The sequence below is a fragment of the Babylonia areolata genome, chromosome 27 (genome assembly GCF_041734735.1).
Source record: "Babylonia areolata isolate BAREFJ2019XMU chromosome 27, ASM4173473v1, whole genome shotgun sequence".
NCBI classification, from domain to species: Eukaryota; Metazoa; Mollusca; class Gastropoda; order Neogastropoda; family Buccinidae; genus Babylonia; species Babylonia areolata.
The window spans coordinates 1,446,434-1,465,769 of NC_134902.1; the positions used below are offsets into that span (position 1 = coordinate 1,446,434).

A 19,336-nucleotide genomic window follows, 5' to 3' on the forward strand; every position below is an offset into this window, starting at 1 on the left:
TATTGAACTAATATGGAAATCAAGGTAATTTGTGGATCGAGTACACACGCACTCGCACGCACGCACGCACGCACGCACACACGCACGGCACTGGCACAGACAGACAGGCACACGTACAAATACACATACACGCATACACAGACTGGGCCAGGCAGACAGACAGACACGGACGCACGAACCCACGCACTCGCACACACACACACACACACACACACACACACACACACTGCTGTCCTCTGACCCGCATCGTTATCAGCAAGGATCTCCCTCCACCCTCCCCACCCCCCCTTTATCCAGCCCCCTCCCCCCACCTTCCCCCTTCCACGCCCCACCCCTCTCCCATATCCTGACTGCACAGCGTCCACACCTCACCCGGCAAAGCGTTTCGCAAGTCCCTGGGCAAATGACGGCACCCACAGTGATAAACCCGGAAGACACACACTGAAAACCTTTAATAATCTAACTGAAACCCGATCTAACTAGTGTGTGTGAGCGTGTGGATGCTTTCACTGAATCCTGCTTTTTGGGTGAGCGTGTCAGAGTTTGTTTTCAGGTGCTTAGAATCTTGGCAGGCATATACATATTATATATATACACCCGCTTTCAGTGTAGGGAGTGCGCCGGGACTGATGTCAAAACAGTTCCTGTTGTATGAGCGTTGAGAAGGCTGGTGAAGTCAGTACATGGTGCCGGCACTTAGTACAGGGGGTGGTGTGGAGTCCGTCAGTTGTGGGATGATGTACCCGGGGTACCCACGGTCAGCAGCGCTGGTCATCGGGGTGGTTGTGCTGGTGATGGTGTGCTGGGCTCCGGCAGGGCACTGCGGTGAGTGTGTGTGTGTGTGTGTGTGTGTGTGTGTGTGTGTGTGTGTGTGTGTGTGTCTGTCTGTGCCGGTGTGTGTGTGTGAAAAACAATAGAGAGAGGCTTGTTTGAGTGTGCGGCATGTGTGTGTTTGTTTGTTTACTGATGTATGTGTTCTTTTGTTTGTTTGTGTATGTGTGTGCTTGTTAAAGTGTGTATAAATATGTGTCAGGGTATGCGAGCGCAAGTGCACGTCAGTGTGCCCAATGTGTGTCAGTGTGTGACCGTGTGTGCTCGTGTGTGTGTGTGTGTGTGTGTGTGTGTGTGTGTGTGCGCGCGCGCCCGCGCCGGTGTGTGTGTGTGTGTGTGTGTGTGTGTGTGTGTGTGTGTGTGATACTGACAAACTTCATTGACTGACGAAGGCAAGAAAACCCTGGGATGAAAAAGGAAAGAGTGAATTAAACGCAGAAGGATGATCGGCGTCTTCGGACCACAGACAGTGATATTGATTTTCCCCCACCTCCATTTTTCACTGTGTCTTGCGCAAAACAGTGCTGAATCACCTTTCCCTGAGGCCTAAAATAAAGTAGCCAAACACTCCAGTTTATTTGCTTTGAACAAAACAGGGAGGGAAGGCATGTTCCGTTCCCTCCCCTCCTCCCTCCCCCCCTCCCTTCATGTCGCATCCTGGTACACCTGAGATTGTACGAGAACATCGGAGTAAGACTGATGTACTGATAATTTCTTTTCTTCCCATAAAATGAAACACGAATCTGTGCAGTTTTGCACGAACGCTTTAATGTATCCATGACACTTTTTTTTTTCTCTCGTAAAATCCAAGACGGATATTGGCTATGGGTGCAACTGTACCTGAACTCTGTGCTGTTTTCTTTTCACCAGAGTGTCTCGATCTTCAACCCCCCCCCCCCCCCCCTTTACCCTCCCCCCCCCCCTCTCTCTCTCTTTCTCTCTCTGAATACAGCTGTCTCTCCCGCCCAACCCTCCTCATCACCCCCCCCCCTCCCCGCAACCACCCCCCGCCTCTCCAACCAACACACATACACACCGTGACACACAGCCAGTGGAGGTTGTCGGCACACACGAAGCGAGAAGTGTATTCAATGGCTGTCAAACTAAACTTGTTTATTCATACTATTGTTGGCTGATAGAAGTACCTGGGTCATGTTATAATGACAAGCTCTTCCTACGTGATCGTTCGCCGTGAGAAATGTGACACACGTACACATGATAAGGGGAGATGTGGACACCATGAGACTCTGTGCTCAGTGCTGGTGGCTGTTTATTCCTCGATACCCCAGTGAACGCCCAACCTCCTTCCCTCCTATCAAAAAAATATATTGATATAATTTTAAAAAAATTACCAGGTAGGGCACTGCAGAACAGGTCTTGCAGGTGTTATTGAGTGCACACCTATTATGCGTTAGTTTGTACTCAGAAAACCACTCAGGCGGTAACACTGTGCCTACTTTTCAATGCTGCAGGGGTTTACAGATACAGGAATGAATTTATCTGTACTGTAAAGTTGATCGCGACGGCCTCCGTGATTGCAATACGTTGTCAATCATGACGGATGAAATATATTTCGATCCGAACAACGCAAAGAGAGATAAATGAATGAACTAATGTGCAAATAAACAAAAGCAGAGGGTGTTGGGGGGTGGGAGGGCTGGGGGGGGGGGGGGTGAGGGGGTTGGGTGAAGTGAGGAACATAAGATCATAATTGTAGGCGGTAATTTACGTACATGAAATCAGAGGAATATTGATACATGTGTTTGGAGGGGTGACGGAGACAGAGAGACACAGACATGTCCGTGAAGTGACGCTGTTACTGGATGACTGTACTGTGCCTTGATTCCATGCTGTGTTCAGGGTGACTGTGTTCAGGGGTGACTATACTGCACTTTGATTCCATGCTGTGTTCAGGGGTGACTGTACTGTGCCTTGATTCAATGCTGTGTTCAGGGGTGACTGTACTGTGCCTTGATTCCATGCTGTGTTCAGGGGTGACTGTACTGTGCCTTGATTCAATGCTGTGTTCAGGGGTGACTGTACTGTGCCTTGATTCCATGCTGTGTTCAGGGGTGACTGTACTGTGCCTTGATTCAATGCTGTGTTCAGGGGTGACTGTACTGTGCCTTGATTCAATGCTGTGTTCAGGGGTGACTATACTGTGCTTTGATTCCATGCTGTATTCAGGGGTGACTATACTGTACTTTGATTCCATGCTGTGTTCAGGGGCGACTGTACTGTGCCTTGATTCAATACTGTGTTCAGGGGTGACTGTACTGTGCCTTGATTCAATGCTGTGTGCAGGGGTGACTGTACTGTGCCTTGATTCCATGCTGTGTTCAGGGGTGACTGTACTGTGCCTTGATTCAATGCTGTGTTCAGGGGTGACTGTACTGTGCCTTGATTCCATGCTGTGTTCAGGGGTGACTGTACTGTGCCTTGATTCAATGCTGTGTTCAGGGGTGACTGTACTGTGCCTTGATTCAATGCTGTGTTCAGGGGTGACTATACTGTGCCTTGATTCAATGCTGTGTTCAGGGGTGACTGTACTGTGCCTTGATTCCATGCTGTGTTCAGGGGTGACTGTACTGTGCCTTGATTCCATGCTGTGTTCAGGGGTGACTATACTGTGCCTTGATTCCATGCTGTGTTCAGGGGTGACTGTACTGTGCCTTGATTCCATGCTGTGTTCAGGGGTGACTGTACTGTGCCTTGATTCCATGCTGTGTTCAGGGGTGACTGTACTGTGCCTTGATTCCATGCTGTGTTCAGGGGTGACTGTACTGTGCCTTGATTCCATGCTGTGTTCAGGGGTGACTGTACTGTGCCTTGATTCCATGCTGTGTGCAGGGGTGACTGTACTGTGCCTTGATTCAATGCTGTGTTCAGGGGTGACTATACTGTGCCTTGATTCCATGCTGTGTTCAGGGGTGACTGTACTGTGCCTTGATTCCATGCTGTGTTCAGGGGTGACTATACTGTGCCTTGATTCAATGCTGTGTTCAGGGGTGACTGTACTGTGCCTTGATTCCATGCTGTGTTCAGGGGTGACTGTACTGTGCCTTGATTCAATGCTGTGTTAGGGGTGACTGTACTGTGCCTTGATTCAATGCTGTGTTCAGGGGTGACTGTACTGTGCCTTGATTCAATGCTGTGTTCAGGGGTGACTGTACTGTGCCTTGATTCAATGCTGTGTGCAGGGGTGACTGTACTGTGCCTTGATTCAATGCTGTGTTCAGGGGTGACTGTACTGTGCCTTGATTCCATGCTGTGTTCAGGGGTGACTGTACTGTGCCTTGATTCCATGCTGTGTGCAGGGGTGACTGTACTGTGCCTTGATTCCATGCTGTGTTCAGGGGTGACTGTACTGTGCCTTGATTCAATGCTGTGTGCAGGGGTGACTGTACTGTGCCTTGATTCAATGCTGTGTGCAGGGGTGACTGTACTGTGCCTTGATTCAATGCTGTGTTCAGGGGTGACTGTACTGTGCCTTGATTCAATGCTGTGTTCAGGGGTGACTATACTGTGCCTTGATTCAATGCTGTGTGCAGGGGTGACTGTACTGTGCCTTGATTCAATGCTGTGTTCAGGGGTGACTATACTGTGCCTTGATTCAATGCTGTGTGCAGGGGTGACTGTACTGTGCCTTGATTCCATGCTGTGTTCAGGGGTGACTGTACTGTGCCTTGATTCAATGCTGTGTTAGGGGTGACTGTACTGTGCCTTGATTCAATGCTGTGTTCAGGGGTGACTATACTGTGCCTTGATTCAATGCTGTGTTCAGGGGTGACTATACTGTGCCTTGATTCAATGCTGTGTTCAGGGGTGACTGTACTGTGCCTTGATTCAATGCTGTGTTCAGGGGTGACTATACTGTGCCTTGATTCAATGCTGTGTGCAGGGGTGACTGTACTGTGCCTTGATTCAATGCTGTGTTCAGGGGTGACTATACTGTGCCTTGATTCAATGCTGTGTGCAGGGGTGACTGTACTGTGCCTTGATTCAATGCTGTGTTCAGGGGTGACTATACTGTGCCTTGATTCAATGCTGTGTGCAGGGGTGACTGTACTGTGCCTTGATTCCATGCTGTGTTCAGGGGTGACTGTACTGTGCCTTGATTCCATGCTGTGTTCAGGGGTGACTGTACTGTGCCTTGATTCAATACTGTGTTCAGGGGTGACTGTACTGTGCCTTGATTCCATGCTGTGTGCAGGGGTGACTGTACTGTGCCTTGATTCCATGCTGTGTTCAGGGGTGACTGTACTGTGCCTTGATTCCATGCTGTGTTCAGGGGTGACTGTACTGTGCCTTGATTCAATGCTGTGTTCAGGGGTGACTGTACTGTGCCTTGATTCCATGCTGTGTTCAGGGGTGACTGTACTGTGCCTTGATTCAATGCTGTGTTCAGGGGTGACTGTACTGTGCCTTGATTCCATGCTGTGTGCAGGGGTGACGGAGGCTGAGAGACACAGACATGTCCGTGAAGTCACGCAGTACTGGCTGGACATTCTGGTGCTTGTGGACAAGTCTGCCTTTCAGGCGTTAGTGACCATAGGTCTCTCTCTCTCTCTCTCTCTCTCTCTCTCTCTGTCTCTCTGTCTCTCTTTCTCTCTCTGTCTGACCCTTCTTTATCTCTGTGCGCACGGTGTGTGTGTGTGTGTGTGTGTGTGTGTGAGAGAGAAAGATAAGACTTCCTGGTTACCTGTGATGTCAAGCTGCCACATGTTGAAGAGGAAGTTTCCATCAATGTACTATGAACAGCCTGCTTCGACCCTTTCAACACTTTTGTCCGGGCCCTTAGATCCGATCAAGTTGCTTTGGAGTGGGTTGGGGGGGTATATGAAAAAAAAAAAAAAAAAAAAAAAATCGGCCCAATAAGGAAGAAAGTGACGGTGGTAGCCCTGTAATCTCAAATGATCAAATAGATACGCAAAGCAATAATTTGCGTGTGATTAAATCCCGCATCCCCCTCGAACCAAAAGTCAACTTACGGCAGACATGGCATTTCATACATTTGTTTAAACAAAACTGTCTTCACAACAGTAAATGACAATACAGTTCAGTTCCTATCAGAGCAAAAACGAACAAAACACAGCTGACATCATGCACTTGCGGTCAGGACTGCAAACAGACTGCAGACTGTTATCATTTCTGTTGACTTTCGAGAATCACTGGCATTCATGTGGCCTGCGCACGGTTGCCTCCCTTTAGCATTTTTTTCTTCTCCTTCTGACCCTGATGACAGCCCAGTGATATATTTCGGCCTGTGTTTGGTCAAGTACAGAGGCCGCCGCCATATGTCTTTGGTGTGTTTGAAGAGAAGGCGGTGTTGTTTGTCGCAATGGGGACGACCAGACTGCTGGATAAAACTCAGTGTCAGTTATGATGTCCTATTTTAGTATCCCCCATTTATTGAAACCACGAGGACTGAAAGTGATTGTGTGTGCACCACTGAGATATATATATATATATATATATATATATATATATATATATATATATATATATCTGTCTGTCTATATTATACATATAATATGTAGACAGCATGACAGACGGGTCTACAAAAAGCACGGTCAAAGGGAAGCAACCACAGTTTTAGTCTTTTGATAAGTTGCTTTCCCTTGGAGAGTTGGAGCCTAATGAATATTAATTGTGTCGTAGCTTACTATCAACTTTTATTCTTTGTCTATAAAAAATATCTTGTGGAGAAAGTTATTAGAAGTCATTATTTTTGTAGGTTGGAAATTGTTTTAGAAAAAGAAAACCAAAACCCATGACCTTACTTCCAGTTTTCTTGAGTTAGAGAGTATCTTTTTTTTCCACGGGAGGCCGGGAGGACTGCAGGCACATGTCAATCTGACGAAACAAGTTGGCATAAAGGGGTTTTTAATTCAAGGTTAGTAAGTTACATTAAGATTATAAGTTAATTAGACTAAAAGGTGAGCTTATATGTTGTCACTGACTATGCCATGACTTGGACTAGACTAAGATAGAATTGGATCTAGTTTACCATGCACTTTTCGGGCAGCCATATTGAAATTTGGGTAGAGCCAATTGTGATTTTCTAGAATATTTAGTAGGCTGTCTTGTTTGAAAGGGTATTTAAATAATGCTAATCATGTAATGCTAATAATGTGTGTGTGATTAGGGTTAATAATTTAGTCCAATATTCCTGACACTAAATGAGTAGACTAATATGATAGATCTGTAAGTTTTAGGCCCATTCCGGTGGATGAACTTTTTTGTTTCTTTGTTAATATAATGGCCCTTGCAGAGAAAGAAGGAGAGTGTTGCTTAGCATTGTTAATATGCATTGTGTTATGTGTTATTACCAGGGGCCGTTCTTCGTTCTTAGCATTGTTAGTATGCATTGTGTATGTGTTATTTCCAGGGGCCTGTTCTTCGACTGCGTTGATTGCAACATCTGTGTTCTCTCCTTACCCTCACCACCCTCTGACCTTGCCCAGTTACCCTTGTTTAATTCTACACCCAAAATTGTCCCTGGTCTAGCCTGTAAACTTCCGAAATTCTGCTACCCGGTCTCGTTGGTCTAAAATCTATCTCTGTTGTTTTAGTGGTTTTTTTTAATGTTGATTTTTGATTTTGAAATTGATATCTTTGTTGATTTGAAGCAAAACTGTGTCCTGGTTAAGAAAACCAGAAGTTGATTGTTGAATAAGATGAGACAATTAAATGCCAACACAAAACTAAACAAAATTGTTACGTCTGAGTAAGCAAGAGCCTTAATGGGCCCCTCCCTGTAGACAGAGTCAGAGTGTTTTCCCCTGTTCTTTATCTTTCTTGCTCTCCACTCGCCCTTTCTTGCTCTCCACTCGCTCTTCTCTCTCTTCACTCTATTTGTCGTTTTGTTTGTCCGTTGTTTGTTCGTTCACCATTTTCTCTCTCCTTTTTTTTTCCCTGTTTACTAAATTGGGGATTTAGTTTCTTCCATCTGTCAGTCTGCCTACACACACACACACACACACACACACACACATATATATATGTATATTATATATATATGTGTGTGTGTGTGTGTGTGTTTGGTGTAGACAGAGAAAGATGTATACCTACTGAACTTTTTTTTTTTTTACTTCCATACAAGTTTTGGCAGACATGTGATAGGTGTGTGTGTGTGTGTGAGAGAGAGAGAGAGAGAGCAAGCATCTACTTCCTCTTTCCATAATCGTGAGCAGTCATTAGGCCAACATTCCACTGAGATGAAAACAATCAATGGTAAACTTTTGTGCAAGGAAAAGTTGTCCAAAAGTTTATCAAGAGTAGTGTCCCTCCCTAGTTGTTCAGATCTGCATGTTGGTGAGACCCAACTTAAAACTTAAAATCTATGTATGGCCGTGGACCCAACCAGTAAATTATGGATGAATCTTTTGGGTCTTATGTTGAAAGATCGAAAAACTAGTTTTATGAATTGTGAGTCATCGGACGTAGGTCAGAATGTCTGCACAGTGCTTTGGTTTCTTGTCTTCATGAGATTTAGCGGTGCGTACTTTCCACTGGGTGTTGTTATTGGTGTTACTTCAGAAGCATGCTTTGTTACTGTCAGAAAGTTGTCTGTTACTTTGTCACTGTGTGTGTTGCTCTGTGCAGGTGGTATGACAGAACACCGACATCACTTTCTGTCAACGATCGCAGGAGCCAGGCACTGGCGGACCTCAAGAGGTACTTCACTCTGGTCATCAGTGAGGTCAGTAGTCAGCTACAGTATGTACTGCTTTGTTTCATCCACAAACACAAACACCAAGGCACGCTTTCATACACGCACGCATGCACACACACTGCACATGCAATGTGCATGCGCACACATGTGCCCGGCACTGATAGTGGTTACTTCAACTATCATCATCAGTTCACACACACTGTGCACACACATGCTCACTCGACCACGTGCACGTACACCCACCCACGCATGCAACTCACATAGTATGTGTGCGCGCACATACACACACACACACACACACACACTGGCACACACACACACACACATATACTCACACGTGTGCACAAACATACAAACATGAACGCAAGCACACACTTGAGTAAACAGACAATAAACCAGTGAGAAGATGAACACACAATGGGGAGCAAAGGGGGAGAAAGACATGCAGAGAGACAGAGAGAGAAAGACAGAGAGAGAGAGAGAGACAGAGAGAGAGAAAAGGCAAGTGTGTGAATGATGTGTTTCAGGTATCGGCCCTGTACAGTGATGTGGGCAGTGATTTCCGTGTCAACTTCCGTCCTGTGGGCTTCCACGTTCAGACCGAGGTGACTGTCGTGTATTGCTGCTGTGACTGGACTGTACAGCCAGGACACCGCCTCTCTGTCTCTGTCTGTCTGTCTCTCTCTCATTCTCTCTCTCTCTCCCTCTCTCTCTCTTCCGTCCTGTGGGCTTCCACGTTCAGACTGAGGTGACTCATCCTGTTCTGGACTGTACAGTCAGGACACCGCCTCTGTGTGTGTGTGTGTGTGTGTGTGTCTCTCTCTCTCTCTCTCTCTCTCTCCCCCGTCCTGTGGACTTTCACATTCAGACTGAGGTGACTCATCCTGTTCTAGACTGTACAGTCAGGACACCGCCTGTGTGTGTGTGTGTGTGTGTGTGTCTCTCTCTCTCTCTCTCTCTGTGTCTGTGTGTGTGTGTGTCTGTCTCTCTCTCTCTCTCTCTCCCCCGTCCTGTGGACTTTCACATTCAGACTGAGGTGACTGTCATCCTGTTCTGGACTGTACAGTCAGGACACTGTCTCTGTATTTCTCTGTGTCTCTGTTTCTGTCTGTCTGTCTCTGTGTCTTCCGGTCTGTGGGCTTCCACGTTCAGACTGAGGTGACTGACCATGCATCCTGTTCTGCTGCTGTCACTGGATTGTACAGTCAGGACACCACCTCTCTGTTTCTGTCTCTGTCTCTGTGACTGTCATCCTGTTCTGGACTGGGCAGTCCGGACACTACCTGTCTGTCTCTCTATTTGTCTCTCTTATTCTCTCTGCTTCCCTCTCTATCTCAACCCACCACCACCCACTCTCTGTGCGCATGAGAGAGAGAGAGAGTACACATGTGAGCCAACAAACATAACTAAACACCTAACTACCCCCACCCCCACCCCTGGCACCCCTCCACCCCTGTGCAGGGAGCAGAGGAGTGGGTGCTGACCAGTGCATCAGGACAGTCGAACGCTGAGCTGACTCTGACCACAGTGACCAGGTGGCTTCAGGACAACGTCCAGTCCTCCACCTATGACCACGCCTTGCTCTTCACAGGGTCAGAACCTTGTCATCGTCACCATCAGCAGCAGCAGCAGCAGCAGCAGCACCCATCATCATCATCACCATCGTTATCAGTAATCATAATCATAATCATCGTCGTCGTCATCATTATTATTAGTCACCATAATCGTCATCTTCAGCATCATCATCATCATCATCAACATTGTCAGTAATCAGAATCATCGTCATGATCATCATCATTAGTCGTCATCATTGTCGTCATCGTCATCATCTTCGTACCACCCCTTTCTCATCATCATCATCATCACCATGTCGTCATTATTATCATCATCATCTTTGCTGTCGTCGTCATCATCAACATCGTCATCAGTAATCATAATCATCGTCATCATCATCATCATTAATTATCATCATCATGATCTTCGACATCAACATCACTGTAATCATCGTCGTCATCATCATCACCATCCCTTTCCTCCTCCTTCTCATTATTATCACCACACATCACCATCATCATAATGGGAGTTAATAACGCAGACTGACGCTCATTCCTCACAGAAAGAGAACCTTTCGCATTCAGAATAAGCCTTATACATACATACATAAATGTATATATTTATGCATTCAAGAAGCTGTACAAGCAAGTACAGACACATACACACATACACACACACACACACACACACACACACACACACACAGAGTCAGCAGAAGTTCAAGAAGTACATTGAAGTTAGAAGTGAGGTGGCAGGCAGAAAAGAAGTGGTGTGTTTTGAGAGCGTTTGGGAATTGAACTGGGGAATCCACATGACAGAGAGAGAAGGGCAGTTTGTAACCATCAATGTTTACCAGTTGAAACGGGGTGGTGGGTGAATGGAATTCCAAGAGAATACCATATTTGTGCAATGTGACATGCATAGTGTTTGTGAAGACATTCATTTCATGAAGTCTCCAATCCTTTCAGGACGGACCTGGCCACTGACAATGAAGGTCACACGACAGGTATCTTGCTTTGTTTTACTGTTTGTGCAGTGTATGTAGGTGTGCGTGTGTGCATCTATGTGTGTGTGTGAGTGTGTGTGCGTGTGTCTGTGTATGTGTCTGTGTTTGCATTTATACACTGCGTGTGTGTGTGCGCGTGCGCACATGCGTGCGTGCGCGCGCGCGCGCGCGTGTGTGTGTGTGCTTACGTGTGTGCGTGTGTGTGTGTCTATTTGCCTGTGTGTGTTTGTTTTTATACACAGTATGTGTGTGGGTGAGTGTATTGACACACCTGTATGTGCATTTTTAATTTTATTTTCCTTATTGACACTGTGTGTGTGTGTGTGTGCGCGCAGGTCGGGGGACGGTGGGCACGATGTGTAAAGGACAGAGTGTGTCAGTCATTGAGGACCGTGGAGCTTTCCAGAGTGTCTTCACTGCTGCCCATGAGCTGGGACACAGGTGGGTCATGATGTATGTCTGACAGAGGACAGTGGAGCTTTCCAGAGTGTCTTCACTGCTGCCCATGAGCTGGGACACAGGTGGGTCATGGTGTATGTCTGACAGAGGACCGTGGAGCTTTCCAGAGTGTCTTCACTGCCGCCCATGAGCTGGGACACAGGTGGGTCATGATGTATGTCTGACAGAGGACAGTGGAGCTTTCCAGAGTGTCTTCACTGCTGACCATGAGCTGGGACACAGGTAGGTCATGATGTATGTCTGACAGAGGACAGTGGAGCTTTCCAGAGTGTCTTCACTGCCGCCCATGAGCTGGGACACAGGTGGGTCATGATGTATGTCTGTGACCGTGGAGCTTTCCAGAGTGTCTTCACTGCCGCCCATGAGCTGGGACACAGGTGGGTCATGATGTATGTCTGTGACCATGGAGCTTTCCAGAGTGTCTTCACTGCCGCCCATGAGCTGGGACACAGGTGGGTCATGATGTATGTCTGTGACCATGGAGCTTTCCAGAGTGTCTTCACTGCCGCCCATGAGCTGGGACACAGGTGGGTCATGATGTATGTCTGTGACAGAGGACCGTGGAGCCTTCCAGAGCGTCTTCACTGCTGTCCATGAGCTGGGACACAGGTGGGTCATGATGTATATCTGTGACAGTGGACAGTGGATCTTTCCAGAGCGTCTTCACTGCTGTCCATGAGCTGGGACACAGGTGGGTCATGATGTATATCTGTGACAGTGGACAGTGGATCTTTCCAGAGTGTCTTCACTGCTGTCCATGAGCTGGGACACAGGTGGGTCATGATGTATGTCTGTGACCGTGGAGCTTTCCAGAGTGTCTTCACTGCTGCCCATGAGCTGGGACACAGGTGGGTCATGATGTATGTCTGACAGAGGACCGTGGAGCTTTCCAGAGTGTCTTCACTGCTGCCCATGAGCTGGGACACAGGTGGGTTATGATGTATGTCCGTGACAGAGGACCGTGGAGCCTTCCAGAGCGTCTTCACTGCTGTCCATGAGCTGGGACACAGGTGGGTCATGATGTATGTCTGACAGAGGACCGTGGAGCTTTCCAGAGTGTCTTCACTGCTGCCCATGAGTTGGGACACAGGTGGGTCATGATGTATGTCTGTGACAGAGGACCGTGGAGCTTTCCAGAGTGTCGTCACTGCCACCCATGAGCTAGGACACAGGTGGGTCATGATATATGTCTGACAGAGGACAGTGGAGCTTTCCAGAGTGTCTTCACTGCTGTCCATGAGCTGGGACACAGGTGGGTCATGATGTATGTCTGACAGAGGACCGTGGAGCTTTCCAGAGTGTCTTCACTGCCACCCATGAGTTGGGACACAGGTGGGTCATGATGTATGTCTGTGACAGTAATGTTTGTCTCTACTGTCATGTGTGACCACGTCAACAACTATCTTAACTCAAGTTGTATATCAATCATATCATGTCTGATTGCATCAGTAACTGTCATAACTTGTATATCTCTTTTACTGTTAAACTGTTAAACTGAGCCTTAAACTTTCCAACTTGAGTGTCTAGAGTTCGATCCCAGCATCAACACCTTGAGGGCTATGGAGATTCTCTCAGTTCTGCTAGTGCCTGATTCACTTTGGAGTGTCAGCACATACAACAAATCAGATACGCACTTTAAGATCTTGAGACTCCGTACTCGGTGGATCATGGAAACATGCATGCATTTGCGTGTGTACACGTGTGTGTGCGTGTGTGTGCTGTAGTAGTAGCTTTCCTTATGATGTCATATGGTAAATGATGCTGCACCAACCATAGATATTGGAGCAGTTCTTTGCCAGATAAGGGTGGTGCCTTGACACTTCAGTTTCTTCATCCCTAGCGCTACATTGCTTGTGTGTCAGCCCACACCTTTGGCTTTAAGTCATGACGTGTCATTACGTGTGCAGCCTGAACGCGAGCCATGATGGACAGAACAACGCCTGTTCCACACAGACCCGCTACATCATGGCGGCAAGGAGTGGTGACGTCACTGACGCCAACAGACGTCAGCCCTGGTTCTTCTCCACCTGCAGCAGGAACCAGATGGTCACCTTCCTCAACTCTCTCTCTCCGTGGGTCTTCTCTTCTTCATTGATAATGACTTTGTGTTGTGTTGTATCGTAGCTTCATCTACTCTCAGCCTGTGGGTCACTGTTCTTCTCGTTCAGTGCTCTGACTTGCATTACCGTGTTGTGTTGTGCTGTGTTAGTTTTGGACACAACAGATTTCTCTGTGTGGACCTTGAGCTGGTGTTCCCGAGGAGAGCTCATGCCCACAGTGCTGCTCCACTCTCTGTTCTGTCTGAAGGCGTATGCTGTTTGTTTCACAGTGGGTTCTCTTTGTACTGTCTGAAGGTGTAGGCTGTTTGCTTCACAATGGATTCTCTCTGTTCTGTCTGAAGGTGTAGGCTGTTTGCTTCACAATGGATTCTCTCTGTTCTGTCTGAAGGTGTAGGCTGTTTGCTTCACAATGGATTCTCTCTGTTCTGTCTGAAGGTGTAGGCTGTTTGCTTCACAATGGATTCTCTCTGTTCTGTCTGAAGGTGTAGGCTGTTTGCTTCACAATGGATTCTCTCTGTTCTGTCTGAAGGTGCAGGCTGTTTGCTTCACAGTGGATTCTCTTTGTTCTGTCTGAAGGTGCAGGCTGTTTGTTTCACAGTGGATTCTCTTTGTTCTGTCTGAAGATGCAGGCTGTTTGCTTCACAGTGGATTCTCTTTGTTCTGTCTGAAGATGCAGGCTGTTTGCTTCACAGTGGATTTTCTCTGTACTGTCTGAAGATGCAGGCTGTTTGCTTCACAGTGGATTCTCTGTTCTGTCTGAAGGTGCAGGCTGTTTGCTTCACAGTTGATTCTCTGTTCTGTCTGAAGGTGCAGGCTGTTTGCTTCACAGTGGATTCTCTGTTCTGTCTGAAGGTGCAGGCTGTTTGCTTCACAGTGGATTCTCTGTTCTGTCTGAAGGTGCAGGCTGTTTGCTTCACAGTGGATTCTCTGTTCTGTCTGAAGGTGCAGGCTGTTTGCTTCACAGTGGATTCTCTGTTCTGTATGAAGGTGCAGGCTGTTTGCTTCACAGTGGATTCTCTGTTCTGTATGAAGGTGCAGGCTGTTTGCTTCACAGTGGATTCTCTCTGTTCTGTCTGAAGATGCAGGCTGTTTGCTTCACAGTGGATTCTCTGTTCTGTCTGAAGATGCAGGCTGTTTGCTTCACAGTGGATTCTCTGTTCTGTCTGAAGGTGTAGGCTGTTTGCTTCACAGTGGATTCTCTCTGTTCTGTCTGAAGGTGCAGGCTGTTTGCTTCACAGTGGATTCTCTGTTCTGTCTGAAGGTGCAGGCTGTTTGCTTCACAGTGGATTCTCTGTTCTGTATGAAGGTGCAGGCTGTTTGCTTCACAGTGGATTCTCTCTGTTCTGTCTGAAGGTGCAGGCTGTTTGCTTCACAGTGGATTCTCTGTTCTGTCTGAAGGTGCAGGCTGTTTGCTTCACAGTGGATTCTCTGTTCTGTCTGAAGATGCAGGCTGTTTGCTTCACAGTGGGTTCTCTGTTCTGTATGAAGATGCAGGCTGTTTGCCTCATAGTGGATTCTCTTTGTTCTGTCTGATCTTTGTTCTGTCTGAAGGTGCAGGCTGTTTGCTTCACAGTGGATTCTCTGTTCTGTCTGAAGATGCAGGCTGTTTGTTTCACAGTGGGTTTTTCTACAGGGACAACTCTTTTGTTGCTGTGGGTTCTTTTATTGCTCCAAGTGCGTGTTACAGGCAGGACATCGGTTTATCGTCTCATCTTAAGATAAGATAAGATAAGATAAGATAAGAATAACTTTATTATCTCCACCTGGAGAAATTTGGTCAGGTGCATTATCACAACATAGACAAGTAAACAACATGGGGACCATAACTGTAAAAGCCAACAACAGCCCCAACAAATATTACGAAGATACAAATGTAAAAAAATATCACATACATCGTTTCATACATACATCCACACACTGCAGGTAATAACTAGTATTCTTAATGTAAAAACAGAAAGAATTAAGAAACATTATTTGAATATAATTATAAACATAGCCTACTATACTGCACATTGATTATAATAGACAGATAAGATAAGAATAAAGATGAATTGCGGAAAACCACAACCAGATAATCAGCACCCCCCCGCACCGCACCCCCCCACCCCACCCCACACACGCAGATAACTTGATCAAACAAGAGTAATAAACATATGTTCTCAAATAAACGCATTTCACATATTCGCTTTTAAAAACATTGCAATTAATTATTACATCGTAATTATTAAACAGAAATATATTTAGAATATGGACGTTAGCATTAGACATATTCATTGTACATTCATCCTGCATATTGCACATTATTCTTCCTACATATTGCACATTCGTTATAACCAATTGTCACGTTTTAAGCTCAGTAAACACACACACACACACACACACACACACACACACACACACACACACACACCACAACTAGAACAAGGTACAGCCTATCATGCACGGACTTTCACACGTCTCACATGAGAGTGCGCGCGCGCACACACACACACACAGAGTTCTCAAGAATTTAAAAGGTGGATTGAACGTGGAATAAAAGTCTTCAGAGCTCTGGATTTCAACTTAAAAGTTCTGTAGCGTCGTCCTGATGGCAATAGCTCATAATACTTTGCTAAAATATGGGTGTCGTCAGTTGCTATCTGCCTGCTTTTTTTAACCACTCGACTTTCATACAGCTCTTGCATACTAGCTTGTTTCACTCCCACAATTTTACTGCATACACTCATGACATCGTTCAAAACACGCTTACTCCTCACTCCCAAACTTCCATACCAGCACATAAATGAAACTGTAAGCACAGACTCGATACAACATCGATAATAACTTTGAAGAATATTTGAATTTATACCAACATTTCTAAGCTTCTGTAAACAAAAAATTCTACATTGACATTTCTTATGAATGGAATCAACATTTCTGTCAAAAGTCAGCTTATTGTCTAAGATGGTCCCTAAATATCTATATTCATTGACCCTCTCCACTGTTTGACCATCAATAACAAGGTCAGCTACAGGCAAGGGGTCTTTCCGAAAATCTATTAACATTTCTTTTGTTTTCAATACGTTGAGATCCAGATAGTTTTTCTCACACCAGGAACAGAACTTTTTAATCAGGACTAGCATCCAGCCCACCACTCAAGGACCAGTGGAGGGGGAGAAAATTGTGATCAGTTTGGGAATTGATCCACTGTGATTCTCTCCCTTCCAAGACGGAAGGCCACAAGGCCGCCACACCATTTCTTCTTCTTCTTCTTCTTCTTTCTCTTCTTCTTCTTCTTCTTCTTCTTCCTCCTCCTCCTCCTTCTCCTCCTCCTTTTCCTCCTCCTCCTCCTCCTCCTTCTTATGAAATGCTGCCTGTTTCAGAGAGACAGACAGCTGTTTAAGGAACAGCTTTCCTGAGGATACAGACATACCTGACGAGACTGGAATCCTGTTTCAGAGAGAGGGACAGCTGTTTGAGGAACAGTCTGCTCCAGAATGCAGACATAGCTGACTGTTTCAGAGAGAGGGACAGCTGTTTGAGGAACAGCCTGCCCCAGAATGCAGACATAGCTGACTGTTTCAGAGAGAGGGACAGCTGTTTGAGGAACAGTCTGCCCCAGGACACAGACATAGCTGTCATGACTGTTTCAGAGAGAGGGACAGCTGTTTGAGGAACAGCCTGCCCCAGTACACAGACATAGCTGACTGTTTCAGAGAGAGGGACAGCTGTTTGAGGAACAGCCTGCCCCAGGACACAGACATAGCTGACTGTTTCAGAGAGAGGGACAGCTGTTTGAGGAACAGCCTGCCCCAGGACACAGACATAGCTGACTGTTTCAGAGAGAGGGACAGCTGTTTGAGGAACAGCCTGCCCCAGGACACAGACATAGCTGACTGTTTCAGAGAGGGGAACAACTGTTTGAGGAACAGCCTGCCCCAGGACACAGACATAGCTGACATGACTGTTTCAGAGAGGGGAACAACTGTTTGAGGAACAGCCTGCCCCAGAACAGCGTGCCCAACGTGACTGGAATGGTCCCAGGACAGCTGTACGGCAGTGACCGTCAGTGCCAGCACCTGTATGGACCGCAGTCCTCCTTCTGCTTTGTGAGTCTTGTAGTACTGCTCTGTTGTAGTATTCCCCTGATCTTATCTTGTAGTATTCCTGTGTTGTATTATTCCCCTGATCTGATCTTGTAGTATTCCTGTGTTGTAGTATTCCCCTGATCTGATCTTGTAGTATTCCTGTGTTGTATTATTCCCCTGATCTGATCTTGTAGTATTCCTGTGTTGTATTATTCCCCTGATCTGATCTTGTAGTATTCCTGTGTTGTAGTATTCCCCTGATCTGATCTTGTAGTATTCCTGTGTTGTAGTATTCCCCTGATCTTATCTTGTAGTATTCCTGTGTTGTAGTATTCCTCTGATCTGATCTTGTATTCCTGTGTTGTAGTATTCCTCTGATCTGATCTTGTAGTATTCCTGTGTTGTAGTATTCCCCTGATCTTATCTTGTAGTATTCCTGTGTTGTAGTATTCCTCTGATCTTATCTTGTATTCCTGTGTTGTAGTATTCCTCTGATCTGATCTTGTAGTATTCCTGTGTTGTAGTATTCCCCTGATCTTATCTTGTAGTATTCCTGTGTTGTAGTATTCCCCTGATCTTATCTTGTAGTATTCCTGTGTTGTAGTATTCCCCTGATCTGATCTTGTAGTATTCCTGTGTTGTAGTATTCCCCTGATCTTATCTTGTAGTATTCCTGATCTTGTAGGAATCTTCTGGTTGTGTAGTATTCCTGTGATGTTGTAGTATCCCTTTGGTCTGGTAATGTTTGTTTGATCATAAAGTATTCCTCAGATCTTGTAGTATTCCCCAGATTTTGTAGTATTCCTTTGATCTTGTGATCTTGTAGTGATCTTGTACTATCACCCTGTTCTTGTAGTACTCCTCTGATCATGTAGTATTCCTCTGATGTTGTAGTATTCCTCTGTAAAGAGAAAGCTGTGTGTGGTGTTGACAGTTTGATGACCTGAACACCATCTGCAGTCAGATGCCATGCAGCAATCCGGCCACATCTGACAGTGGCAGATGTGACATCCGTCTGGCTGCCACAGGCACCAGCTGTGGTCACAAAAAGGTGTGTTAGTGTGTGTGTGTGCGTGCGTGCGTTCGTGCATGCGTGGGTGTGTGGAGGTGTTGCATGTGCATGTGTGGGGGTGTGTGCATTTGTGATGTATGTGCATGTTTGTGTGTCTGTATGTGATGTTTTGTGTGTCTGTATGTGATGTTTCTGTGTCTGTATGTGATGTTTCTGTGTCTGTATGTGCTGTGTGTATATCATCTCTGTAGCCAGGCAGACTGAATTATTCATCAAACACATACACAGGGATAGTGATGACTTACAGTCAGACTGGTTCAGTATAACATTATCTATATAGCTAGGCAAACTGTATTATTTATTAAACACATGCACAGGGATACTGACGACTTAAAACAATCTGGTTCAGTATAATATCATCTCTGTAGCCAGGCAGACTGCTATTTATTAAACATGTACACATAAATAGTGACAGCTTTCACACACACTGATTTCAGTGGTGCCAGAGGGGACAGTGTGTGCAGTCATCTGATGCTCCAGACATGGGTAGGTGTTCATTTCAACTTCATTTCATGTCATTGTCTCTGTTGCCCCAGGATATTAGATTTAAACCTGCACTGATGACCACAGCATGCTGTAAGATTATAATTCATTGGTAATGATGATGAA

The 19,336-nt window shown here is 46.0% G+C and overlaps 1 protein-coding gene across 1 annotated transcript in view; it reads left to right on the forward strand.

Annotated features, from left to right (window-relative positions):
- Positions 1-380: 380 nt before the first annotated feature.
- The window catches only part of LOC143300991 (A disintegrin and metalloproteinase with thrombospondin motifs 7-like), a 29,074-nt gene continuing 10,118 nt past the window's right edge, over positions 381-19,336 (forward strand). The window contains exons 1-11 of the mRNA XM_076614964.1: positions 381-825; positions 5,279-5,372; positions 8,440-8,536; positions 9,037-9,114; positions 9,971-10,101; positions 11,032-11,069; positions 11,405-11,510; positions 13,436-13,600; positions 17,541-17,676; positions 18,590-18,706; positions 19,165-19,213. Coding sequence (XP_076471079.1) covers positions 684-825; positions 5,279-5,372; positions 8,440-8,536; positions 9,037-9,114; positions 9,971-10,101; positions 11,032-11,069; positions 11,405-11,510; positions 13,436-13,600; positions 17,541-17,676; positions 18,590-18,706; positions 19,165-19,213 — 1,153 coding nt within the window. The 5' untranslated portion in view covers positions 381-683. The remainder of the gene's footprint in view (positions 826-5,278; positions 5,373-8,439; positions 8,537-9,036; positions 9,115-9,970; positions 10,102-11,031; positions 11,070-11,404; positions 11,511-13,435; positions 13,601-17,540; positions 17,677-18,589; positions 18,707-19,164; positions 19,214-19,336) is intronic.